Genomic DNA, 25,000 nt, shown 5'->3' with positions numbered 1-25,000 from the left:
TCTCCTCTCCTCTAGTCTAATGTCTACTGGCCCAACATCCATTCTATTAACCTGACGCTAGTCAACGTAAGTCGAGACGACAACGGCTTCCTGCTCACCTGCATAGCAGAGAACCTAGTGGGAATGACCAACGCTTCCATCCAGTTGGCTGTACAGTGTAGGTTTCAATCCACGTGTGTGTGTGTGTGTGTGTGTGTGTGTGTGTGTGTGTGTGTGTGTGTGTGTGTGTGTGTGTGTGTGTGTGTGTGTGTGTGTGTGTGTGTGTGTGTGGGTGTGTGGGTGGGTGGGTGGGTGGGTGGGTGGGTGGGTGGGTGGGTGGGTTGCGTCCGTCCGTCCGTCCGATGGTTATCATTCCCAACTGTACAGTGTAGGTTTCAATCCGTGTGTGTGTGTGTGTGTCCAATGGTTATCATTCCCAACTGTACAGTGTAGGTTTCAATCCACGGGGGTGTGTGTTTGTGTGTGTGTGTGTCCAATGGTTAACATTCCCAACTGTACAGTGTAGGTTTCAATCTGAGGGTGTGTGTGTATGTGTGCCTGTGAACAGCATAGCAGAGAACCTGTAAGGAATGATAACCATTGGAGGTTATATACAGTATGGTATTCATCTCAATGGCTCCATATTCCCTTTATAGTGCACTACTTATGACCAGTCCCAATGGCTCCCTATTCCCTTTATAGTGCACTACTTATGACCAGGACCCAATGGCTCCCTATTCCCTATATAGTGCACTACTTATGACCAGTCCCAATGGCTCCCTATTCCCTTTATAGTGCACTACTAATGACCAGGACCCAATGGCTCCATATTCCCTTTATAGTGCACTACTAATGACCAGGACCCAATGGCTCCATATTCCCTTTATAGTGTACTACTTATGACCAGGACCCAATGGCTCCATATTCCCTTTATAGTGTACTACTAATGACCAGTCCCAATGGCTCTATATTCCCTTTATAGTGCACTACTAATGCCAGGGCCCCATAGAGCACAAAACTATCTAGAAACTATATGTGGTATGAGGTTTTCCACCTAGCTATCACGTGATATGTGGTTGTCCACCTAGCTATCATGTGATATGTGGTTGTCCTCCTAGCTATCATGTGATATGTGGTTGTCCCCCTAGCTATCATGTGACTGTGGTTGTCCCCCTAGCTATCATGTGACTGTGGTTGTCCACCTAACTATCATGTGATATGTAGTTGTCCACCTAGCTATCATGTGACTGTGATATGTGGTTGTCCACCTAGCTATCATGTGACTGTGATATGTGGTTGTCCCACCTAGCTATCATGTGATATGTGGTTGTCCTCCTAGCTATCATGTGATATGTGGTTGTCCACCTAGCTATCATGTGACTGTGGTTGTCCACCTAGCTATCATGTGATGCCGTGTCAAAAAAAAGTTTCCTCTGCTCCCCTTCCAGTTCCACCAGTCATCCTGAAACTGGCCGAGCCATGCTGTGTCAAAACCTTCACAGTTTCCTCTGCTCCCCTTCCAGTTCCACCAGTCATCCTGAAACTGGCCGAGCCATGCTGTGCCAAAACCTTCACAGTTTCCTCTGCTCCCCTTCCAGTTCCACCAGTCATCCTGAAACTGGTTGAGCCATGCTGTGTCAAAACCTTCACAGTTTCCTCTGCTCCCCTTCCAGTTCCACCAGTCATCCTGAAACTGGCCGAGCCATGCTGTGCCAAAACCTTCACAGTTTCCTCTGCTCCCCTTCCAGTTCCACCAGTCATCCTGAAACTGGTTGAGCCATGCTGTGTCAAAACCTTCACAGTTTCCTCTGCTCCCCTTCCAGTTCCACCAGTCATCCTGAAACTGGTTGAGCCTGAGCGGCGCCATGACACCTGCATAGAGTTCACAGTGAGAGGCTATCCCTACCCGACGCTGCGATGGTACCACAAACAGGTGTGATTTTATGCCTTTTTATTCATTTCTAATATGTAAAGCAGCATGTACATATTCTGGTCTTGGAGACCACAAGAGGTGCAGGTTTTAGTTTTATACCCCAGAACTACACAGCTAACTGAAACAATAAACGGCTTCATGCTGAGGTAGTTACATCAATCAGGCGACTAACGCTGGGGGGAAAACCCAAAACAGCCACCCCTTGGGGTTCCCCCAGAATCAGGGTTCAGAACCACTGATGTCAAGAGTCTGGGTCTTTTGAAAAGGACAAAAAAAAATGAAACCGTATTCTAATCATGGTTGTACACAGAGAGAGATCCTGCAGAGTGAGTACATCAGGACGGAGATGGATTTCTACCGGGACTATCTGGAGGGATGTCTGACTTTTCTCAACCCAACACACTACGATAACGGAAACTACACGCTGCAGGCCTCCAACTCCCTGGGGACCGTCACCAAGACGGTCTACGGACACTTCCTCACGGCTCCGCCCTTTGACCCTGACGGTAACCACAACATTTTCTTAGACAGGGACACATCGTACAGCAAAAGCTATAGGTCTCAGAACAGTGAGAAAGGATGCATTGCAGCAGATTTAGCTCCAAACATTTAGCTTCACATCACCCAGAGGTTCTCTAGTGGTAGAAGACAGTCTGACCCCATTGGGATGATTCACATCACTCAGAGCTTCTCTAGTGGTAGAAGACAGTCTGACCCCATTGGGATTATTCACATCACTCAGAGATTCTCTAGTGGTAGAAGACAGTCTGACCCCATTGGGATGATTCACTTCACTCAGAGCTTCTCTAGTGGTAGAAGACAGTCTGACCCCATTGGGATGATTCACATCACCCAGAGGTTCTCTAGTGGTAGAAGACAGTCTGACCCCATTGGGATTATTCACATCACTCAGAGATTCTCTAGTGGTAGAAGACAGTCTGACCCCATTGGGATGATTCACTTCACTCAGAGCTTCTCTAGTGGTAGAAGACAGTCTGACCCCATTGGGATGATTCACATCACCCAGAGCTTCTCTAGTGGTAGAAGACAGTCTGACCCCATTGGGATGATTCACATCACCCAGAGCTTCTCTAGTGGTAGAAGGAAGCAGGAAGCAGGAGCCAGGAAGCTGGTGTCAGGAAGAAGGAGTCAGGAAGCAGGAGTCAGGAGTCAGGAAGCAGGTGCTGTTTGTGAGTTTAATAATAATGAACATGGAGAGATACAAAACAAGCGTCTGGACAAGAGAACAGAACCAATATACTACCTGATGAGTGAGGCTCCGGAGAGCTGGATAAAAGAGGAGTAATCAAGATAGTGATGAAGTCCGAGTGGGCATAATGAGGGTTGCCTGGTGACATAATGAGGGTTGCCTGGTGGGCATAATGAGGGTTGCCTGGTGGGCATAATGAGGGTTGCCTGGTGGGCATAATGAGGGTTGCCTGGTGGGCATAATGAGGGTTGCCTGGTGGGCATAATGAGGGTTGCCTGGTGGGCATAATGAGGGTTGCCTGGTGGGCATAATGAGGGTTGCCTGGTGGGCATAATGAGGGTTGCCTGGTGGGCATAATGAGGGTTGCCTGGTGGGCATAATGAGGGTTGCCTGGTGGGCATAATGAGGGTTGCCTGGTGGGCATAATGAGGGTTGCCAGGTGGGCATAATGAGGGTTGCCTGGTGGGCATAATGAGGGTTGCCTGGTGGGCATAATGAGGGTTGCCTGGTGGGCATAATGAGGATTGCCTGGTGGGCATAATGAGGGTTGCCAGGTGTACGTAATGAGAGTCGCCAGGTCACATAATGAGGTTTGCCAGGTGTACGTAATGATGGTTGCCAGGTGTACGTAATGATGGTTGCCAGGTGTTCATAATGATGGTTGCCAGGTGTACGTAATGATGGTTGCCAGGTGTACGTAATGATGGTTGCCAGGTGTTCATAATGATGGTTGCCAGGTGTACGTAATGATGGTTGCCAGGTGTACGTAATGATGGTTGCCAGGTGTACGTAATGATGGTTGCCAGGTGTACGTAATGATGGTTGCCAGGTGTACGTAATGATGGTTGCCAGGTGTACGTAATGATGGTTGCCAGGTGTACGTAATGGGGGTCACTGGAACGGGGATCTAATTGTTCTGACAGTGAGGAGAGCTCATAATAATGTCTGGAATGGAGTCAATGGAACGGGGATCTAGCGGTTCTAACAGTGAGGAGGGCTCTTAATAATGTCTGGGTTGAAGGGAGGGAGGGATGAAGAGTGGGAAGGAGGGTTGAAGGGAGGGAAGGAGGGTTGAAGGGAGGGATGAAGGGAGAGAGGGCAGGAGGGTTGAAGGGAGGGAGGAGTGAAGGGGGGATGAAGAGAGGGAGGGCGGTTTGAAGGGAGGAAAGGTTGAAGGGTGGGAGGGATGAAAGGAGGGAGGGTTGAAGGGAGGGAGGGTTGAAGGGGGGGATGAGGGTGGAAGGGAGGGAGGGATGAAGAGAGGGAAGGAGGGTTGAAGGGAGGGTTGGCGGGAGGGAGGGATGAAGAGAGGGAAGGAGGGTTGAAGGGAGGGTTGGAGGGAGGGAGGGATGAAGAGAGGGAAGTAGGGTTGAAGGGAGGAAGGAGTGTTGAAGGGAAGGTTGGAGGGAGGGAAGGAGGGTTAAAGGGAGGGAAGGAGTGTTGAAGGGAGGGTTGAAGGGAGGGAAGGTGTGTTGAAGGGTGGGTTGGAGGGAGGGTTGAAGTGTTGAAGGGAGGGTTGAAGGGAGGGAAGGGGGTTGAAGGCAGGGTTGAAGGGAGGGAAGGAGGGTTGAAGGGAGGGAAGAACGGTTTGAAGGGAGGGTTGAAGGGAGGGAAGGAGGGTTGAAGGGAGGGTTTGAGGGAGGGATGGATGAAGAGAGGGAAGGAGGGTTGAAGGAAGGGTTAGAGGGAGGGAGGGTTGAAGGGAGGATTGGAGGGAGGGAGGGTTGAAGGAAGGATTGGAGGGAGGGAGGGTTGAAGGGAGGATTGGAGGGAGGGAGGTTTGAAGGAGGTTTGTAAGGGAGGGAGGATTGGAGGATTGGCGGGAGGGTTGAAGGGGAGGATTGGAGGGAGGGTTGTAGGGAGGGAGGGTTGAAGGGGGGAGGGTGGAAGGGAGGGTTGGAGGGAGGGAGGGATGAAGAGAGGGAAGGAGGGTTGAAGGGAGGTTGGCGGGAGGGAGGGATGAAGTGAGGGAAGGAGGGTTGAAGGAGGGTTGGAGGGAGGGAGGGATGAAGAGAGGGAAGTAGGGTTGAAGGGAGGGAAGGAGGTTTGAGGGGAGGGTTGGAGGGAGGGAGGGATGAAGAGCGGGTTGGAGGGAGGGTCAAGAGAGGGAGGGTCGAAGAGAGGGAGGGTTGAAGAGAGGGAAGGAGGGTTGAAGGGAGGGTTGGAGGGAGGGAGGGATGAAGTGAGGAAGGAGGGTTGAAGGGAGGGTTGGAGGGAGGGAGGGATGAAGAGAGGGAAGGAGGGTTGAAGGGAGGGAAGGAAGTTTGAGGGGGTTGGAGGGAGGGAGGGTTGAAGAGAGGGTTGAAGGGGGGAGGAGGGTGGAAGGGAGGGTTGGAGGGAGGGAGGGATGAAGAGAGGGAAGGAAGGTTGAAGGGAGGGTTGGCGGGAGGGAGGGATGAAGAGAGGGAAGGAGGGTTGAAGGGAGGGAAGGAGGTTTGAGGGGAGGGAAGGAGGGTTAAAGGGAGGGAAGGAGTGTTGAAGGGAGGGTTGGAGGGAGGGTTGAAGGGAGGAAGGAGTGTTGAAGGGTGGGTTGGAGGGAGGGTTGAAGGGAGGGTTGAAGGGAGGGAAGGGGGGTTGAAGGGAGGGAAGGAGGTTTGAAGGGAGGGAAGAACGGTTTGAAGGGAGGGTTGAAGGGAGGGAAGGAGGGTTGAAGGAAGGGTTAGAGGGAGGGAGGGTTGAAGGGACGATTGGAGGGAGGGAAGGATGAAGAGAGGGAAGGAGGGTTGAAGGGAAGGAAGGAGTGTTGAAGGGAGGGTTGGAGGGAGGGAAGGAGGGTTAAAGGGAGGGAAGGAGTGTTGAAGGGAGGGTTGGAGGGAGGGTTGAAGGGAGGGAAGGAGTGTTGAAGGATGGGTTGGAGGGAGCTTTGAAGGGTTGAAGGGAGGGTTGAAGGGAGGGAAGGGGGGTTGAAGGAAGGGAAGGAGGGTTGAAGGGAGGGATGAACGGTTTGAAGGGAGGGTTGAAGGGAGGGAAGGAGGGTTGAAGGGAGGGTTTGAGGGAGGGATGGATGAAAGGAGGGAGGGAGGGTTGAAGGGAGGATTGGAGGGACGGAGGGTTGAAGGGAGGATTGGAGGGAGGGAGGGTTGAAAGGAGGATTGGAGGGAGGGAGGTTTGAAGGGAGGTTTGTAGAGAGGGAGGGTTGAAAGGAGGTTTGTAGGGAGGGAGGATTGGTGGGAGGGTTGAAGGGAGGATTGGAGGGAGGGTTGTAGGGAGGGAGGGTTGAAGGGGGGAGGGTGGAAGGGAGGGTTGGAGGGAGGGAGGGATGAAGAGAGGGAAGGAGGGTTGAAGGGAGGGTTGGCGGGAGGGAGGGATGAAGTGAGGGAAGGAGGGTTGAAGGGAGGGAAGGAGGTTTGAGGGGAGGGTTGGAGGGAGGGAGGGATGAAGAGCGGGTTGGAGGGAGGGTCGAAGAGAGGGAGGGTCGAAGAGAGGGAGGGTTGAAGAGAGGGAAGGAGGGAGGGAGGGATGAAGTGAGGGAAGGAGGGTTGAAGGGAGGGTTGGAGGGAGGGAGGGATGAAGAGAGGGAAGGAGGGTTGAAGGGAGGGAAGGAACTTTGAGGGGGGTTGGAGGGAGGGAGGGAGGGTTGAAGAGAGGGTTGAAGGGGGGGAGGAGGGTGGAAGGGAGGGTTGGAGGGAGGGAGGGATGAAGAGAGGGAAGGAAGGTTGAAGGAGGGTTGGCGGGAGGGAGGGATGAAGAGAGGGCAGGAGGGTTGAAGGGAGGGAGGAGTGAAGGGGGATGAAGAGAGGGAGGGCGGTTTGAAGGGAGGAAAGGTTGAAGGGTGGGAGGGATGAAAGGAGGGAGGGTTGAAGGGAGGGAGGGTTGAAGGGGGGATGAGGGTGGAAGGGAGGAGGGATGAAGAGAGGGAAGGAGGGTTGAAGGGAGGGTTGGCGGGGAGGGAGGGATGAAGAGAGGGAAGGAGGGTTGAAGGGAGGGTTGGAGGGAGGGAGGGATGAAGAGAGGGAAGTAGGGTTGAAGGGAGGAAGGAGTGTTGAAGGGAAGGTTGGAGGGAGGGAAGGAGGGTTAAAGGGAGGAAGGTTGAAGGGGGGATGAGGGTGGAAGGGAGGGAGGGATGAAGAGAGGGAAGGAGGGTTGAAGGGAGGGTTGGCGGGAGGGAGGGATGAAGAGAGGGAAGGAGGGTTGAAGGGAGGGTTGGAGGGAGGGAGGGATGAAGAGAGGGAAGTAGGGTTGAAGGGAGGGAAGGAGTGTTGAAGGGAAGGTTGGAGGGAGGGAAGGAGGGTTAAAGGGAGGGAAGGAGTGTTGAAGGGAGGGTTGAAGGGAGGGAAGGTGTGTTGAAGGGTGGGTTGGAGGGAGGGTTGAAGTGTTGAAGGGAGGGTTGAAGGGAGGGAAGGGGGTTGAAGGCAGGGTTGAAGGGAGGGAAGGAGGGTTGAAGGGAGGGAAGAACGGTTTGAAGGGAGGGTTGAAGGGAGGGAAGGAGGGTTGAAGGGAGGGTTTGAGGGAGGGATGGATGAAGAGAGGGAAGGAGGGTTGAAGGAAGGGTTAGAGGGAGGGAGGGTTGAAGGGAGGATTGGAGGGAGGGAGGGTTGAAGGAAGGATTGGAGGGAGGGAGGGTTGAAGGGAGGATTGGAGGGAGGGAGGTTTGAAGGGAGGTTTGTAGGGAGGGAGGATTGGAGGATTGGCGGGAGGGTTGAAGGGAGGATTGGAGGGAGGGTTGTAGGGAGGGAGGGTTGAAGGGGGGAGGGTGGAAGGGAGGGTTGGAGGGAGGGAGGGATGAAGAGAGGGAAGGAGGGTTGAAGGAGGGTTGGCGGGAGGGAGGGATGAAGTGAGGGAAGGAGGGTTGAAGGGAGGGTTGGAGGGAGGGAGGGATGAAGAGAGGGAAGTAGGGTTGAAGGAAGGGAAGGAGGTTTGAGGGGAGGGTTGGAGGGAGGGAGGGATGAAGAGCGGGTTGGAGGGAGGGTCGAAGAGAGGGAGGGTCGAAGAGAGGGAGGGTTGAAGAGAGGGAAGGAGGGTTGAAGGAGGGTTGGAGGGAGGGAGGGATGAAGTGAGGGAAGGAGGGTTGAAGGGAGGGTTGGAGGGAGGGAGGGATGAAGAGAGGGAAGGAGGGTTGAAGGGAGGGAAGGAAGTTTGAGGGGGGTTGGAGGGAGGGAGGGAGGGTTGAAGAGAGGGTTGAAGGGGGGAGGAGGGTGGAAGGGAGGGTTGGAGGGAGGGAGGGATGAAGAGAGGGAAGGAAGGTTGAAGGGAGGGTTGGCGGGAGGGAGGGATGAAGAGAGGGAAGGAGGGTTGAAGGGAGGGAAGGAGGTTTGAGGGGAGGAAGGAGGGTTGAAGGGAGGGAAGGAGGTTTGAAGGGAGGGAAGAACGGTTTGAAGGGAGGGTTGAAGGGAGGGAAGGAGGGTTGAAGGGAGGGTTTGAGGGAGGGAGGGATGAAGAGAGGGAAGGAGGGTTGAAGGAAGGGTTAGAGGGAGGGAGGGTTGAAGGGACGATTGGAGGGAGGGAAGGATGAAGAGAGGGAAGGAGGGTTGAAGGGAAGGAAGGAGTGTTGAAGGGAGGGTTGGAGGGAGGGAAGGAGGGTTAAAGGGAGGGAAGGAGTGTTGAAGGGAGGGTTGGAGGGAGGGTTGAAGGGAGGGAAGGAGTGTTGAAGGATGGGTTGGAGGGAGCTTTGAAGGGTTGAAGGGAGGGTTGAAGGGAGGGAAGGGGGGTTGAAGGAAGGGAAGGAGGGTTGAAGGAGGGATGAACGGTTTGAAGGGAGGGTTGAAGGGAGGGAAGGAGGGTTGAAGGGGGGTTTGAGGGAGGGATGGATGAAAGGAGGGAGGGAGGGTTGAAGGGAGGATTGGAGGGACGGAGGGTTGAAGGGAGGATTGGAGGGAGGGAGGGTTGAAAGGAGGATTGGAGGGAGGGAGGTTTGAAGGGAGGTTTGTAGAGAGGAGGGTTGAAAGGAGGTTTGTAGGGAGGGAGGATTGGTGGGAGGGTTGAAGAGAGGGAAGGAGGGTTGAAGGGAGGGAAGGAGGTTTGAGGGGAGGGAAGGAGGGTTAAAGGGAGGGAAGGAGTGTTGAAGGGAGGGTTGGAGGAGGGTTGAAGGGAGGGAAGGAGTGTTGAAGGGTGGGTTGGAGGGAGGGTTGAAGGGTTGAAGGGAGGGTTGAAGGGAGGGAAGGGGGGGTTGAAGGGAGGGAAGGAGGTTTGAAGGGAGGAAGAACGGTTTGAAGGGAGGGTTGAAGGGAGGGAAGGAGGGTTGAAGGGAGGGTTTGAGGGGAGGGAGGGATGAAGAGAGGGAAGGAGGGTTGAAGGAAGGGTTAGAGGGAGGGAGGGTTGAAGGGACGATTGGAGGAGGGAAGGATGAAGAGAGGGAAGGAGGGTTGAAGGGAAGGAAGGAGTGTTGAAGGGAGGGTTGGAGGGAGGGAAGGAGGGTTAAAGGGAGGGAAGGAGTGTTGAAGGGAGGGTTGGAGGGAGGGTTGAAGGAGGGAAGGAGTGTTGAAGGATGGGTTGGAGGAGCTTTGAAGGGTTGAAGGGAGGGTTGAAGGGAGGGAAGGGGGGTTGAAGGAAGGGAAGGAGGGTTGAAGGGAGGGATGAACGGTTTGAAGGGAGGGTTGAAGGGAGGGAAGGAGGGTTGAAGGGAGGGTTTGAGGGAGGGATGGATGAAAGGAGGGAGGGAGGGTTGAAGGGAGGATTGGAGGGACGGAGGGTTGAAGGGAGGATTGGAGGGAGGGAGGGTTGAAAGGAGGATTGGAGGGAGGGAGGTTTGAAGGGAGGTTTGTAGAGAGGGGAGGGTTGAAAGGAGGTTTGTAGGGAGGGAGGATTGGTGGGAGGGTTGAAGGGAGGATTGGAGGGAGGGTTGTAGGGAGGAGGGTTGAAGGGGGAGGGTGGAAGGGAGGGTTGGAGGGAGGGAGGGATGAAGAGAGGGAAGGAGGGTTGAAGGGAGGGTTGGCGGGAGGGAGGGATGAAGTGAGGGAAGGAGGGTTGAAGGGAGGGAAGGAGGTTTGAGGGGAGGGTTGGAGGGAGGGAGGGATGAAGAGCGGGTTGGAGGGAGGGTCGAAGAGAGGGAGGGTCGAAGAGAGGGAGGGTTGAAGAGAGGGAAGGAGGGTTGAAGGGAGGGTTGGAGGGAGGGAGGGATGAAGTGAGGGAAGGAGGGTTGAAGGGAGGGTTGGAGGGAGGGAGGGATGAAGAGAGGGAAGGAGGGTTGAAGGGAGGGAAGGAACTTTGAGGGGGTTGGAGGGAGGAGGGAGGGTTGAAGAGAGGGTTGAAGGGGGGAGGAGGGTGGAAGGGAGGGTTGGAGGGAGGGAGGGATGAAGAGAGGGAAGGAAGGTTGAAGGAGGGTTGGCGGGAGGGAGGGATGAAGAGAGGGCAGGAGGGTTGAAGGGAGGGAGGAGTGAAGGGGGGATGAAGAGAGGGAGGGCGGTTTGAAGGGAGGAAAGGTTGAAGGGTGGGAGGGATGAAAGGGAGGGAGGGTTGAAGGGAGGGAGGGTTGAAGGGGGGATGAGGGTGGAAGGGAGGGAGGGATGAAGAGAGGGAAGGAGGGTTGAAGGGAGGGTTGGCGGGAGGGAGGGATGAAGAGAGGGAAGGAGGGTTGAAGGGAGGGTTGGAGGAGGGAGGGGTGAAGAGAGGGAAGTAGGGTTGAAGGGAGGGAAGGAGTGTTGAAGGGAAGGTTGGAGGGAGGGAAGGAGGGTTAAAGGGAGGGAAGGAGTGTTGAAGGGAGGGTTGAAGGAGGGAAGGTGTGTTGAAGGGTGGGTTGGAGGGAGGGTTGAAGTGTTGAAGGAGGGTTGAAGGGAGGGAAGGGGGTTGAAGGCAGGGTTGAAGGGAGGGAAGGAGGGTTGAAGGGAGGGAAGAACGGTTTGAAGGAAGGGTTGAAGGGAGGGAAGGAGGGTTGAAGGGAGGGTTTGAGGGAGGGATGGATGAAGAGAGGGAAGGAGGGTTGAAGGAAGGGTTAGAGGGAGGGAGGGTTGAAGGGAGGATTGGAGGGAGGGAGGGTTGAAGGAAGGATTGGAGGGAGGGAGGGTTGAAGGGAGGATTGGAGGGAGGGAGGTTTGAAGGGAGGTTTGTAGGGAGGGAGGATTGGAGGATTGGCGGGAGGGTTGAAGGGAGGATTGGAGGGAGGGTTGTAGGGAGGGAGGGTTGAAGGGGGAGGGTGGAAGGGAGGGTTGGAGGGAGGGAGGGATGAAGAGAGGGAAGGAGGGTTGAAGGGAGGGTTGGAGGGAGGGAGGGATGAAGAGAGGGAAGGAGGGTTGAAGGGAGGGTTGGCGGGAGGGAGGGATGAAGTGAGGGAAGGAGGGTTGAAGGGAGGGAAGGAGGTTTGAGGGGAGGGTTGGAGGGAGGGAGGGAGGGATGAAGAGCGGGTTGGAGGGAGGGTCGAAGAGAGGGAGGGTCGAAAGAGGGAGGGAGGGTTGAAGAGAGGGAAGGAGGGTTGAAGGGAGGGTTGGAGGGAGGGAGGGATGAAGTGAGGGAAGGAGGGTTGAAGGGAGGGTTGGAGGGAGGGAGGGATGAAGAGAGGGAAGGAGGGTTGAAGGGAGGGAAGGAAGTTTGAGGGGGGTTGGAGGGAGGGAGGGAGGGTTGAAGAGAGGGTTGAAGGGGGGAGGAGGGTGGAAGGGAGGGTTGGAGGGAGGGAGGGATGAAGAGAGGGAAGGAAGGTTGAAGGGAGGGTTGGCGGGAGGGAGGGATGAAGAGAGGGAAGGAGGGTTGAAGGGAGGAAGGAGGTTTGAGGGGAGGGAAGGAGGGTTAAAGGGAGGGAAGGAGTGTTGAAGGGAGGGTTGGAGGGAGGGTTGAAGGGAGGGAAGGAGTGTTGAAGGGTGGGTTGGAGGGAGGGTTGAAGGGTTGAAGGGAGGGTTGAAGGGAGGGAAGGGGGTTGAAGGGAGGGAAGGAGGTTTGAAGGGAGGGAAGAACGGTTTGAAGGGAGGGTTGACGGGAGGGAAGGAGGGTTGAAGGGAGGGTTTGAGGGAGGGAGGGATGAAAGAGGGAAGGAGGGTTGAAGGAAGGGTTAGAGGGAGGGAGGGTTGAAGGGACGATTGGAGGGAGGGAAGGATGAAGAGAGGGAAGGAGGGTTGAAGGGAAGGAAGGAGTGTTGAAGGGAGGGTTGGAGGGAGGGAAGGAGGGTTAAAGGGAGGGAAGGAGTGTTGAAGGGAGGGTTGGAGGGAGGGTTGAAGGGAGGAAGGAGTGTTGAAGGATGGGTTGGAGGGAGCTTTGAAGGGTTGAAGGGAGGGTTGAAGGGAGGGAAGGGGGTTGAAGGAAGGGAAGGAGGGTTGAAGGGAGGGATGAACGGTTTGAAGGGAGGGTTGAAGGGAGGGAAGGAGGGTTGAAGGGAGGGTTTGAGGGAGGGATGGATGAAAAAGGAGGGAGGAGGGTTGAAGGGAGGATTGGAGGGACGGAGGGTTGAAGGGAGGATTGGAGGAGGGAGGGTTGAAAGGAGGATTGGAGGGAGGGAGGTTTGAAGGGAGGTTTGTAGAGGGAGGGTTGAAAGGAGGTTTGTAGGGAGGGAGGATTGGTGGGAGGGTTGAAGGGAGGATTGGAGGGAGGGTTGTAGGGAGGGAAGGAAGGTTGAAGGGAGGGAAGGAGGCTTGAAGGGAGGATTGGAGGGAAGGAGGGTTGAAGGAAGGGTTAGAGGGGGGAGGGTTGAAGGGAGGTTTGTAGGGAGGGAGGATTGGAGGATTGGAGGGAGGGTTGAAGGGAGGATTGGAGGGAGGGTTGTAGGGAGGGAAGGAAGGTTGAAGGGAGTGAAGGAGGGTTGGAGAGGAGGATTGGAGGGAAGGAGGGTTGAAGGAAGGGTTAGAGGAGGGAGGGTTGAAGGGACGATTGGGGGGGGGAGGGAGAGTTGAAGGGAGGGTTGAAGGGAGGGAGGGAGGGTTGAAGGGAGGTTTGTAGGGAGGGAAGGAGGGTTGAAGGGAGGTTTGGAGGGAAGGAGGGTTGAAGGGAGGTTTGGAGGGAAGGAGAGTTGAAGTGAGGTTTGGAGGGAAGGAGGGTTGAAGGGAGGTTTGTAGGGAGGGAAGGAGGTTGAAGGGAGGTTTGTAGGGAGGGAGGGTTGAAGAGAGGATTGGAGGGAAGGAGGGTTGAAGGGAGGTTTGTAGGGGGGGAGGGAAGAAGAGAGGGAAGGAGGGTTGAAGGAAGAGTTGGAGGGAGGGAGGGATGAAGAGAGGGAAGGAGTGTTGAAGGGAAGGAAGGAGTGTTGGAGGGAGGGAAGGAGGGTTAAAGGGAGGGAAGGAGTGTTGAAGGGTGGGTTGGAGGGAGGATTGGAGGAGGGAGGGTTGAAGGGAGGATTGGAGGGAGGGCGGATTGAAGGGAGGATTGGAGGGAGGGAGGGTTGAAGGGAGGTTTGTAGGGAGGAGGGTTGAAGGGAGGTTTGTAGGGAGGGAGGGTTGAAGGGAGGTTTGTAGGGAGGGAAGGAGGGTTGAAGGGAGGTTTGTAGGGAGGGAAGGAGGGTTGAAGGGAGGATTGGAGGGAGGGAGGGTTGAAGGGAGGATTGGAGGGAGGGAGGGTTGAAGGGAGGTTTGGAGGGAGGGAGGGTTGAAGGGAGGTTTGTAGGGAGGGAGGGTTGAAGGGAGGTTTGTAGGGAGGGAAGGAGGGTTGAAGAGAGGTTTGTAGGGAGGGAATGAGGGTTGAAGGGAGGTTTGTAGGGAGGGAAGGAGGGTTGAAGGGAGGTTTGTAGGGAGGGAAGGAGGGTTGAAGGGAGGTTTGTAGGGAGGGAAGGAGGGTTGAAGGGAGGTTTGTAGGGAGGGAAGGAGGTTTGAAGGGAGGTTTGTAGGGAGGGAAGGAAGGTTGAAGGGAGGTTTGTAGGGAGGGAAGGAAGGTTGAAGGGAGGTTTGTAGGGAGGGAAGGAGGTTGAAGGGAGGTTTGTAGGGAGGGAAGGAAGGTTGAAGGGAGGTTTGTAGGGAGGGAAGGAAGGTTGAAGGGAGGTTTGTAGGGAGGGAAGGAAGGTTGAAGGGAGGTTTGTAGGGAGGGAAGGAAGGTTGAAGGGAGAGTTGTAGGGAGGGAAGGAAGGTTGAAGGGAGGTTTGTAGGGAGGGAAGGAAGGTTGAAGGGAGGTTTGTAGGTAGGGAATGAAGGTTGAAGGGAGAGTTGTAGGGAGGGAAGGAAGGTTGAAGGGAGGTTTGTAGGGAGGGAAGGAAGGTTGAAGGGAGGTTTGTAGGGAGAGAAGTAAGGTTGAAGGAAGGTTTGTAGGGAGAGAAGGAAGGTTGAAGGGAGGTTTGTAGGGAGGGAAGGAAGGTTGAAGGGAGGTTTGTAGGGAGGGAAGGAGGGTTAAAGGGAGGGAAGGAGTGTTGAAGGGTGGGTTGGAGGGAGGATTGGAGGGAGGGAGGGTTGAAGGGAGCATTGGAGGGAGGGAGGATTGAAGGGAGGATTGGAGGGAGGGAGGGTTGAAAGGAGGTTTGTAGGGAGGGAGGGTTGAAAGGAGGTTTGTAGGGAGGGAGGATTGGAGGATTGGTGGGAGGGTTGAAGGGAGGATTGGAGGGAGGGTTGTAGGGAGGGAAGGAAGGTTGAAGGGAGGGAAGGAGGCTTGAAGGGAGGATTGGAGGGAAGGAGGGTTGAAGGAAGGGTTAGAGGGGGGAGGGTTGAAGGGAGGTTTGTAGGGAGGGAGGATTGGAGGATTGGAGGGAAGGTTGAAGGGAGGATTGGAGGGAGGGTTGTAGGGAGGGAAGGAAGGTTGAAGGGAGTGAAGGAGGGTTGGAGGGAGGATTGGAGGGAAGGAGGGTTGAAGGAAGGGTTAGAGGGAGGGAGGGTTGAAGGGACGATTGGGGGGAGGGAGAGTTGAAGGGAGGGTTGAAGGGAGGGAGGGAGGGTTGAAGGGAGGTTTGTAGGGAGGGAAGGAGGGTTGAAGGGAGGTTTGGAGGGAAGGAGGGTTGAAGGGAGGTTTGGAGGGAAGGAGAGTTGAAGTGAGGTTTGGAGGGAAGGAGGGTTGAAGGGAGGTTTGTAGGGAGGGAAGGAGGTTGAAGGGAGGTTTGTAGGGAGGGAGGGTTGAAGAGAGGATTGGAGGGAAGGAGAGTTGAAGGGAGGTTTGTAGGGGGGGAGGGAAGAAGAGAGGGAAGGAGGGTTGAAGGAAGAGTTGGAGGGAGGGAGGGATGAAGAGAGGGAAGGAGGGTTGAAGGGAAGGAGTGTTGGAGGGAGGGAAGGAGGGTTAAAGGGAGGGAAGGGGTGTTGAAGGGTGGGTTGGAGGGAGGATTGGAGGGAGGGAGGGTTGAAGGGAGGATTGGAGGGAGGGGCGGATTGAAGGGAGGATTGGAGGGAGGGAGGGTTGAAGGGAGGTTTGTAGGGAGGGAGGGTTGAAGGGAGGTTTGTAGGGAGGGAGGGTTGAAGGGAGGTTTGTAGGGAGGGAAGGAGGGTTGAAGGGAGGTTTGTAGGGAGGGAAGGAGGGTTGAAGGGAGGATTGGAGGGAGGGAGGGTTGAAGGGAGGATTGGAGGGAGGGAGGGTTGAAGGGAGGTTTGGAGGAGGGAGGGTTGAAGGGAGGTTTGTAGGGAGGAGGCTTGAAGGGAGGTTTGTAGGGAGGGAAGGAGGGTTGAAGAGAGGTTTGTAGGGGGAGGAATGAGGTTTGAAGGGAGGTTTGTAGGGAGGGAAGGAGGGTTGAAGGGAGGTTTGTAGGGAGGGAAGGAGGGTTGAAGGGAGGTTTGTAGGGAGGGAAGGAGGGTTGAAGGGAGGTTTGTAGGGAGGGAAGGAGGTTTGAAGGGAGGTTTGTAGGGAGGAAGGAGGGTTGAATGGAGGTTTGTAGGGAGGGAAGGAAGGTTGAAGGAGGTTTGTAGGGAGGAAGGAAGGTTGAAGGAGGTTTGTAGGGGGGGAAGGAAGGTTGAAGGGAGGTTTGTAGGGGAGGAAGGAAGGTTGAAGGAGGTTTGTAGGGAGGGAAGGAAGGTTGAAGGAGGTTTGTAGGGAGGGAAGTAAGGTTGAAGGGAGAGTTGTAGGGAGGGAAGGAAGGTTGAAGGGAGGTTTGTAGGGAGGGGAAGGAAGGTTGAAGGGAGGTTTGTAGGTAGGGAATGAAGGTTGAAGGGAGAGTTGTAGGGAGGAAGGAAGGTTGAAGGGAGGTTTGTAGGGGAGGAAGGAAGGTTGAAGGGAGGTTTGTAGGGAGAGAAGTAAGGTTGAAGGAAGGTTTGTAGGGAGAGAAGGAAGGTTGAAGGGAGGTTTGTAGGGAGGGAAGGAAGGTTGAAGGGAGGTTTGTAGGGAGGGAAGGAGGGTTAAAGGGAGGGAAGGAGTGTTGAAGGGTGGGTTGGAGGAGGATTGGAGGGAGGGAGGGTTGAAGGGAGCATTGGAGGAGGGAGGATTGAAGGGAGGATTGGAGGAGGGAGGATTGAAAGGAGGTTTGTAGGGAGGGAGGGTTGAAGGGAGGTTTGTAGGGAGGGAGGGTTGAAGGGAGGTTTGTAGGAAGGAGGGTTGAAGGGAGGTTTGTAGGGAGGGAAGGAGGGTTGAAGGGAGGATTGGAGGGAGGGTTGAAGGGAGGATTGGAGGGAGGGAGGATTGAAGGGAGGTTTGGAGGGAGGGAGGGTTGAAGGGAGGTTTGTAGGGAGGGAAGGAGGGTTGAAGGGAGGGATGAAAGGAGAGAGGACAGGAGGGTTGAAGGGAGGGAGGAGTGAAGGGGGATGAAGAGAGGGAGGGCGGTTTGAAGGGAGGAAAGGTTGAAGGGTGGGAGGGATGAAAGGAGGGAGGGTTGAAGGAGGGAGGGTTGAAGAGAGGGAAGGAGGGTTGAAGGGAGGGTTGGCGGGAGGGAGGGATGAAGAGAGGGAAGGAGGGTTGAAGGGAGGGTTGGAGCGAGGGTTGGAGGGAGGGAGGGATGAAGAGAGGGAAGGAGGGTTGAAGGGAGGGTTGAAGGGAGGGAGGGATGAAGAGAGGGAAGTAGGGTTGAAGGGAGGGAAGGAGGTTTGAGGGGAGGGTTGGAGGGAGGGAGGGATGAAGGGCGGGTTGGAGGGAGGGTCGAAGAGAGGGAGGGTTGAAGAGAGGGAATGAGGGTTGAAGGGAGGGTTGGAGGGAGGGAGGGATGAAGTGAGGGAAGGAGGATTGAAGGGAGGGTTGGAGGGAGGGAGGGATGAAGAGAGGGAAGGAGGGTTGAAGGGAGGGAAGGAGGTTTGAGGGGAGGGTTGGAGGGAGGGAGGGTTGAAGAGATGTTTGAAGGGGGGAGGAGGGTGGAAGGGAGGGTTGGAGGGAGGGAGGGAGGGATGAAGAGAGGGAAGGAAGGTTGAAGGGAGGGTTGGCGGGACGGAGGGATGAAGAGATGGAAGGAGGGTTAAAGGGAGGGTTGGAGGTTTGAGGGGAGGGAAGGAGGGAGAGAGGGATGAAGAGAGGGAAGGAGGGTTGGAGGGAGGGAGGGAGGGATGAAGAGAGGAGAGGAGTGTTGAAGGGAGGGTTGGCGGGAGGGAAGGAGTGAAGGAAGGAGGGTTGAAGGGTAGGTTGGAGGGTGGTAGGAGTGTTGAAGGGAGGGTTGAAGGGAGGGAAGGAGGGTTGAAGGGAGGGTTGAAGGGAGGGAGGGAAGAAGAGAGGGAAGGAGGGTTGAAGGGAGGGTTGGAGGGAGGGAAGGATGAAGAGAGGGAAGGAGGGTTGAAGGGAGGGAAGGAGGTTTGAGGGGGTTGGAGGGAGGGAGGGAGGGTTGAAGAGAGGGTTGAAGGGGGGGGAGGGGGAAGGGACGGTTGGAGGGAGGGAGGGATGAAGAGAGGGAAGGAAGGTTGAAGGGAGGGTTGGCGGGAGGGAGGGTTGAAGGGAGGGAAGGAGGTTTGAGGGGAGGGAAGGAGGGAGAGAGGGATGAAGAGAGGGAAGGAGGGTTGGATGGAGGGTTGGAGGGAGGGAAGGATGAAGAGAGGGAAGGAGGGTTGAAGGGAAGGAAGGAGTGTTGAAGGGAAGGTTGGAGGGAGGGAAGGAGGGTTAAAGGGAGGGAAGGAGTGTTGAAGAGAGGGTTGGAGGGAGGGTTGAAGGGAGGGAAGGAGTGTTGAAGGGTGGGTTGGAGGGAGGGTTGAAGTGTTGAAGGGAGGGTTGAAGGGAGGGAAGGGGGGTTGAAGGCAGGGTTGAAGGGAGGGAAGGAGGGTTGAAGGGAGGGAAGAACGGTTTGAAGGAGGGTTGAAGGGAGGGTTTGAGGGAGGGATGGATGAAGAGAGGGAAGGAGGGTTGAAGGAAGGGTTAGAGGGAGGGAGGGTTGAAGGGAGGATTGGAGGGAGGGAGGGTTGAAGGGAGGATTGGAGGGAGGGAGGGTTGAAGGGAGGATTGGAGGGAGGGAGGTTTGAAGGGAGGTTTGTAGGGAGGGAGGATTGGAGGATTGGCGGGAGGGTTGAAGGGAGGATTGGAGGGAGGGTTGTAGGGAGGAGGGTTGAAGGGGGGAGGGTGGAAGGGAGGGTTGGAGGGAGGGAGGGATGAAGAGAGGGAAGGAGGGTTGAAGGGAGGGTTGGCGGGAGGGAGGGATGAAGAGAGGGAAGGAGGGTTGAAGGGAGGGTTGGAGGGAGGGAGGGATGAAGAGAGGGAAGTAGGGTTGAAGGGAGGGAAGGAGGTTTGAGGGAGGGTTGGAGGGAGGGAGGGATGAAGAGCGGGTTGGAGGGAGGGTCGAAGAGAGAGAGGGTCGAAGAGAGGGAAGGAGGGTTGAAGAGAGGGAAGGAGGGTTGAAGGGAGGGTTGGAGGGAGGGAGGGATGAAGTGAGGGAAGGAGGGTTGAAGGGAGGGTTGGAGGGAGGGAGGGATGAAGAGAGGGAAGGAGGGTTGAAGGGAGGGAAGGAAGTTTGAGGGGGGTTGGAGGGAGGGAGGGAGGGTTGAAGAGAGGGTTGAAGGGGGAGGAGGGTGGAAGGGAGGGTTGGAGGGAGGGAGGGATGAAGAGAGGGAAGGAAGGTTGAAGGGAGGGTTGGCGGGAGGGAGGGATGAAGAGAGGGAAGGAGGGTTGAAGGGAGGGAAGGAGGTTTGAGGGGAGGGAAGAAGGGTTAAAGGGAGGGAAGGAGTGTGTGTGTGTGTGTGTGTGTGTGTGTGTGTGTGTGTGTGTGTGTGTGTGTGTGTGTGTGTGTGTGTGTGTGTGTGTGTGTGTGTGTGTGTGTGTGTGTGTGTGTGTGTGTGTGTGTGTGTTCACTGTGCTCCAGCTTGTTCTGTTCATGTTCTTTTATATATATAACCCCCAGTGTGTAATATCTTCTGATAAGGAAACTGTTTTATGTGAAATGGGATTTAAAGACTCCAGCCTGTCGGTCGATTTTTACTCCACAATTCTGCCCTGGAGTTAGACTGCATCCCAAATAGAACCCTGTTCCATATATAGCACACTACAAAGCAAGGACCCATTGGGCTCCGGTCAAAGCTCGTGTACTATGGAATAGTGTGCCATTTGGGAATGGGTTGTATTCTCCAGGGCTCCTACTGTCTCTGTCTGTATTCCAGGTAGCCCAGTGCCATCAGACAATGCCATCAGGCCGGAAGAGGAGACGTTTGGGGTGAGTTCATAATGACACAGGGTCTATCTCAAATAGCACACGAATCCCTACATAGGGCACGACTTTAGACCACAGTCCATAGGGCTCTGTTTAAAAGTAGTGTAGTGTCACCTGGTTTCCACAGTACTGGGGCTGGCTAGAATCACCTGTCTCTCTGTCTCCTAACCTGTCTGTCTGTCTCCTAACCTGTCTGTCTCTCTGTCTGTCTCCTGGTGTCCACAGTACTGGGGCTGGCTCGAATCACCTGTCTGTCTGTCTGTCTCCTAACCTGTCTGTCTGTCTCCTAACCTGTCTGTCCCTCTGTCGGTCTCCTGGTGTCCACAGTATTGGGGCTGGCTAGAATCACCTGTCTGTCTGTCTGTCTGCCTGCCTGCCTGCCTGCCTGCCTGCCTGCCTGCCTGCCTGCCTGCCTGCCTGCCTGCCTGCCTGCCTGCCTGCCTGCCTGCCTGCCTGCCTGCCTGCCTGCCTGCCTGCCTGCCTGCCTGCCTGCCTGCCTGCCTGCCTGCCTGCCTGCCTGCCTGCCTGCCTGCCTGCCTGCCTGCCTGCCTGCCTGCCTGCCTGCCTGCCTGCCTGCCTGCCTGCCTGCCTGCCTGCCTGCCTGCCTGCCTGCCTGCCTGCCTGCCTGCCTGCCTGCCTGCCTGCCTGCCTGCCTGCCTGCCTGCCTGCCTGCCTGCCTGCCTGCCTGCCTGCCTGCCTGCCTGCCTGCCTGCCTGCCTGCCTGCCTGCCTGCCTGCCTGCCTGCCTGCCTGCCTGCCTGCCTGCCTGCCTGCCTGCCTGCCTGCCTGCCTGCCTGCCTGCCTGCCTGCCTGCCTGCCTGCCTGCCTGCCTGCCTGCCTGCCTGCCTGCCTGCCTGCCTGCCTGCCTGCCTGCCTGCCTGCCTGCCTGCCTGCCTGCCTGCCTGCCTGCCTGCCTGCCTGCCTGCCTGCCTGCCTGCCTGCCTGCCTGCCTGCCTGCCTGCCTGCCTGCCTGTCTGTCTCCTAACCTGTCTGTCTGTCTGTCTCCTAACCTGTCTGTCTGTCTGTCTGTCTCCTAACCTGTCTGTCTCCTAACCTGTCTGTCTGTCTCCAGGTGTCGATAGCAGTAGGTCTGGCTGGTTTCACCTGTCTGTCTGTCTGTCTCCTAACCTGTCTGTCTCCAGGTGTCGATAGCAGTAGGTCTGTCTGTCTCCTAACCTGTCTGTCTGTCTCCAGGTGTCGATAGCAGTAGGTCTGTCTGTCTGTCTCCTAACCTGTCTGTCTGTCTGTCTCCTAACCTGTCTGTCTGTCTCCAGGTGTCCATAGCAGTAGGTCTGGCTGGTTTCACCTGTCTGTCTGTCTCCTAACCTGTCTGTCTCCTAACCTGTCTGTCTGTCTCCAGGTGTCCATAGCAGTAGGTCTGGCTGGTTTCACCAGTCTGTCTGTCTGTCTCCTAACCTGTCTGTCTCCTAACCTGTCTGTCTGTCTCCAGGTGTCCATAGCAGTAGGTCTGGCTGGTTTCACCAGTCTGTCTGTCTGTCTCCTAACCTGTCTGTCTCCTAACCTGTCTGTCTGTCTCCAGGTGTCCATAGCAGTAGGTCTGGCTGGTTTCACCAGTGTCCTCCTCATCGTCCTCTTCATTCTCATCAACAAATATGGCCGACGCAACAAGTTTGGATTGAAGGGTAAGTCATAGTGCACTACATGACCACACGTATGTGGACACCTGCTCCTCCAACATCTCATTCCATAAATCATGGGCATGAATTCAAGTTAAATAAAGGTTATTAAATATTAAAAAACAAATATGGAGCTGGTCCCCCTTTTGTTGCTATAACAGTCTCCTCTCTTCTGGGAAGGCTTTATTATGGAGCTGGTCCCCCCTTTGTTGCTATAACAGTCTCCACTCTTCTGGGGGAAGGCTTTAATATGGAGCTGGTCCCCCCTTTGTTGCTATAACAGTCTCCTCTCTTCTGGGAAGGCTTTCCACTAGATGTTAGAACATTGCTGCTATAACAGCCTCTACTCTTCTGGGAAGGCTTTCCACTAGATGTAGGAACATTGCTGCTATAACAGTCTCCATTCTTCTGGGAAGGCTTTCCACTAGATGTAGGAACATTGTTTCTATAACAGTCTCCACTCTTCTGGGAAGGCTTTCCACTAGATGTTAAAACATTGCAGCTGGGACTTCCATTCACAAGAGCATTAGTGAAGTCTGGCACTGATGTTGGGTGATTAGTCCTGGCTCATCCCCAAAGATGTTCAGTGGGGTTGATGTCAGGGCTCTGTGTAGGCCAGTCAAGTTCTTCCACGCTGATCTCGACAAACCATTTCTGTATGGACCTCGCTTTGTGCACGTTGGCATTATCATGCTGGAACAGGAAATGGCCTTCCCCAAACTGTTCCCACAAAGTTGGAAGCACAGAATTGTCTAGAATGTCACTGTATGCTGCAGCGTTAAGATGTCCCTTCACTGGAACTGAGGGGCCCGAACCATGAAAAAGACTGTTACTCCTCCTCCACCAAACTTTTTTAAATGTTTTATTTGATTTCACATTTATTTAACCAGGTAGGCCAGTTAAGAACATGTTCCAATTTACAACTGCGACCTGGCCAAGAAAAAAGCAAAGCAGTTCGACACAAACAACACAGTTACACACGGAAAAAACTAACTGGCCAGCTGGCTGACTGGGGTCTGACTAGCCAGCTGGTAGATTGGGGTCTGACTGGCCAGCTGGTAGACTGGGGTTTGATTGGGGTCTGACTGGCCAGCTGGCTGGCTGGGGTTTAATTGGGGTCTGACTGGGGTCTGACTGGCCAACTGGTAGACCGGGGTTTGACTGGGGTCTGACTGGCCAGCTGGCTGGCTGGGGTCTGACTGGCCAGCTGGCTGACTGGGGTCTGACTGGGGTCTGACTGGCCAGCTGGCTGGCTGGGGTTTAATTGGGGTCTGACTGGGGTCTGACTGGCCAACTGGTAGACCGGGGTTTGACTGGGGTCTGACTGGCCAGCTGGTTGGCTGGGGTCTGACTGGGGTCTGACTGGCCAGCTGGCTGGCTGGGGTCTGACTGGCCAGCTGGCTGACTGGGGTCTGGCTGGCCAGCTGGCTGACTGGGGTCTGACTGGCCAGAGACAGACCCCAGTCAGCCAGCTGGCCAGTCAGACTGGGACCTGACTGGGACCTGACTGGGACCTGACTGGCCAGCTGGCTGACTGGGACCTGACTGGGACCTGACTGGGACCTGACTGGCCAGCTGGCTGACTGGGACCTGACTGGGGTCTGACTGGGGTCTGACTGGGCAGCTGGCTGACTGGGGTCTGACTGGCCAGCTGGCTGACTGGGGTCTGACTGGCCAGCTGGCTGACTGGGGTCTGTCTCTCCGGTTGCCAGTGTCGCTGCATCACCTTCAGAAGAAAGGCGGTGGGTAAAACCCTTTTCTATATTCAGCAATATGTTTTGGACAAATGTTGCAGGGCCCAGATAACGATTATGGTACAGGACCCACGATCAGATCTAGTAGCCATGGTGGAAGAGGGCCCAGATAACGATTATGGTACAGGACCCACGATCAGATCTAGTAGCCATGGTGGAAGAGGGCCCAGATAACGATTATGGTACAGGACCCACGATCAGATCTAGTAGCCATGGTGGAAGAGGGCCCAGATAACGATTATGGTACAGGACCCACGATCAGATCTAGTAGCCATGGTGGAAAAGAGTCAAATCCATTTTCCATTTTGGCTGCGAAAAACAACGAGAAGGAAAGCTTCTTCTTTTTATCAAGGATATCTTTTTTTGTGGGAGATTAAAATGTATCTTTGACATATTCTGAAAGTTACGAAGCGTGCGGCCAATTCTATTATTTTCAGTGTGGCCATAATAATAACTGTTAAAGCTTCTGCCATTTATAAGCTTTGGTCTCTGCATCTCCCTTTCCTTCTGCCTCTATCTCTCTCTCATGTTTTGTCCTCCACATCTTGGCATTTGGAACGGAACTAGTTTCATATTTTTTATAGTATAGAGTCTATTGACGTACCGGTGCATCAATCTAAGTAACATAATACATTTATATCTGTCAGTTTAATGAGCTGGAGATGCCTTTTCTGCATGGGCAGTGTCTCTATACACCGCATCCTCCTATGTCGCCCTTCCCTCTCTGCGGTGGAAAGAGTCTGATTTATACCTCTGTTGGTCAGACCGGTAGACATCCTGAAAACGTCTGTAGCATCCTAACGGTTTGGCCAACAAAACTAATATGGTTTTCTCCGTTGTGCTGTACGACCTCCACGAGTGACTCGTCTGAAGTCCGTATGTTCTCCGTTGTGCTGTACGACCTCCACGAGTGACTCGTCTGAAGTCCGTATGTTCTCCGTTGTGCTGTACGACCTCCACGAGTGACTCGTCTGAAGTCCGTATGTTCTCCGTTGTGCTGTATGACCTCCACGAGTGACTCGTCTGAAGTCCGTATGTTCTCCGTTGTGCTGTACGACCTCCACGAGTGACTCGTCTGAAGTCCGTATGTTCTCCGTTGTGCTGTATGACCTCCACGAGTGACTCGTCTGAAGTCGGTAACGCCGATGTGGCAACTTTTATCTGAGGTGTCTGGACCGTTTTAAAGAAGGGGAGACTCTCACCAACACTATTGTCTGAGGTGTCTGGACCGTTTTAAAGAAGGGGAGACTCTCACCAACACTTTTGTCTGAGGTGTCTGAACCGTTTTAAAGAAGGGGAGACTCTCACCAACACTATTGTCTGAGGTGTCTGGACCGTTTTAAAGAAGGGGAGACTCTCACCAACACTATTGTCTGAGGTGTCTGGACCATTTTAAAGAAGGGGAGACTCACCAACACTATTGTCTGAGGTGTCTGGGCCGTTTTAACCCACTGTAAGAAGGGGAAACTCTCACCAACACGGCGGTGTTCTCCTTTTTGTTCTATTTCCCCCCCACCAGTGTTATTGGACTGGTCTGAAGGACCCCCCCCTCCCCCACCAGTGTTATGGGACTGGTATGAAGGACTCCCCCCACCAGTGTTATGGGACTGGTATGAAGGATCCCCCCACCAGTGTTATGGGACTGGTATGAAGGACCCCCCCACCAGTGTTATGGGACTGGTCTGAACGACTCCCCCCACCAGTGTTATGGGACTGGTCTGAAGGACCCCCCCCCCACCAGTGTTATGGGACTGGTCTGAAGGACTCCCCCACCAGTGTTATGGGACTGGTCTGAAGGACCCCCTCCCCCACCAGTGTTATGGGACTGGTATGTAGGACTCCCCCCACCAGTGTTATGGGACTGGTCTGAAGAACTCCCCACCAGTGTTATGGGACTGGTCTGAAGGACCCCCACCACCAGTGTTATGGGACTGGTCTGAAGGACTCCCCACCAGTGTTATGGGACTGATCTGAAGGAACCCCCCGACACTCCTAAGAATGTTTACGTATTTAACCTATCATGACAAACAACTGGCTGCCTTCCCAAATCTCCTCAAAGTTTCCCACCTTTTGTTCTACCTTTCTACAGTTTGTTTCTCTTGTTTCAGTGTCTGAAGACCTAGATCTCCCGGTAGAATGTATTGCATATCAGAAACTGAAAGGCTGTCAGCAATAATCTCCACAATACACCCAG

General features: G+C 55.1%; 1 protein-coding gene across 1 annotated transcript in view; it reads left to right on the top strand.

Moving 5' to 3' along the window:
- The window catches only part of LOC124035359 (NT-3 growth factor receptor-like), a 101,621-nt gene that overhangs the window by 29,995 nt on the left and 46,626 nt on the right, over window positions 1–25,000 (top strand). The window contains exons 6-11 of the mRNA XM_046348821.1: window positions 16–157; window positions 1,803–1,912; window positions 2,223–2,418; window positions 14,184–14,190; window positions 19,371–19,419; window positions 20,956–21,058. Coding sequence (XP_046204777.1) covers window positions 16–157; window positions 1,803–1,912; window positions 2,223–2,418; window positions 14,184–14,190; window positions 19,371–19,419; window positions 20,956–21,058 — 607 coding nt within the window. The remainder of the gene's footprint in view (window positions 1–15; window positions 158–1,802; window positions 1,913–2,222; window positions 2,419–14,183; window positions 14,191–19,370; window positions 19,420–20,955; window positions 21,059–25,000) is intronic.

The sequence above is a fragment of the Oncorhynchus gorbuscha genome, linkage group LG05 (assembly GCF_021184085.1).
Source record: "Oncorhynchus gorbuscha isolate QuinsamMale2020 ecotype Even-year linkage group LG05, OgorEven_v1.0, whole genome shotgun sequence".
Classification (NCBI taxonomy): domain Eukaryota; kingdom Metazoa; phylum Chordata; class Actinopteri; order Salmoniformes; family Salmonidae; genus Oncorhynchus; species Oncorhynchus gorbuscha.
Note: the sequence above shows the minus strand (reverse complement) of the source record. Positions and strands in the feature narration are given on the sequence as shown.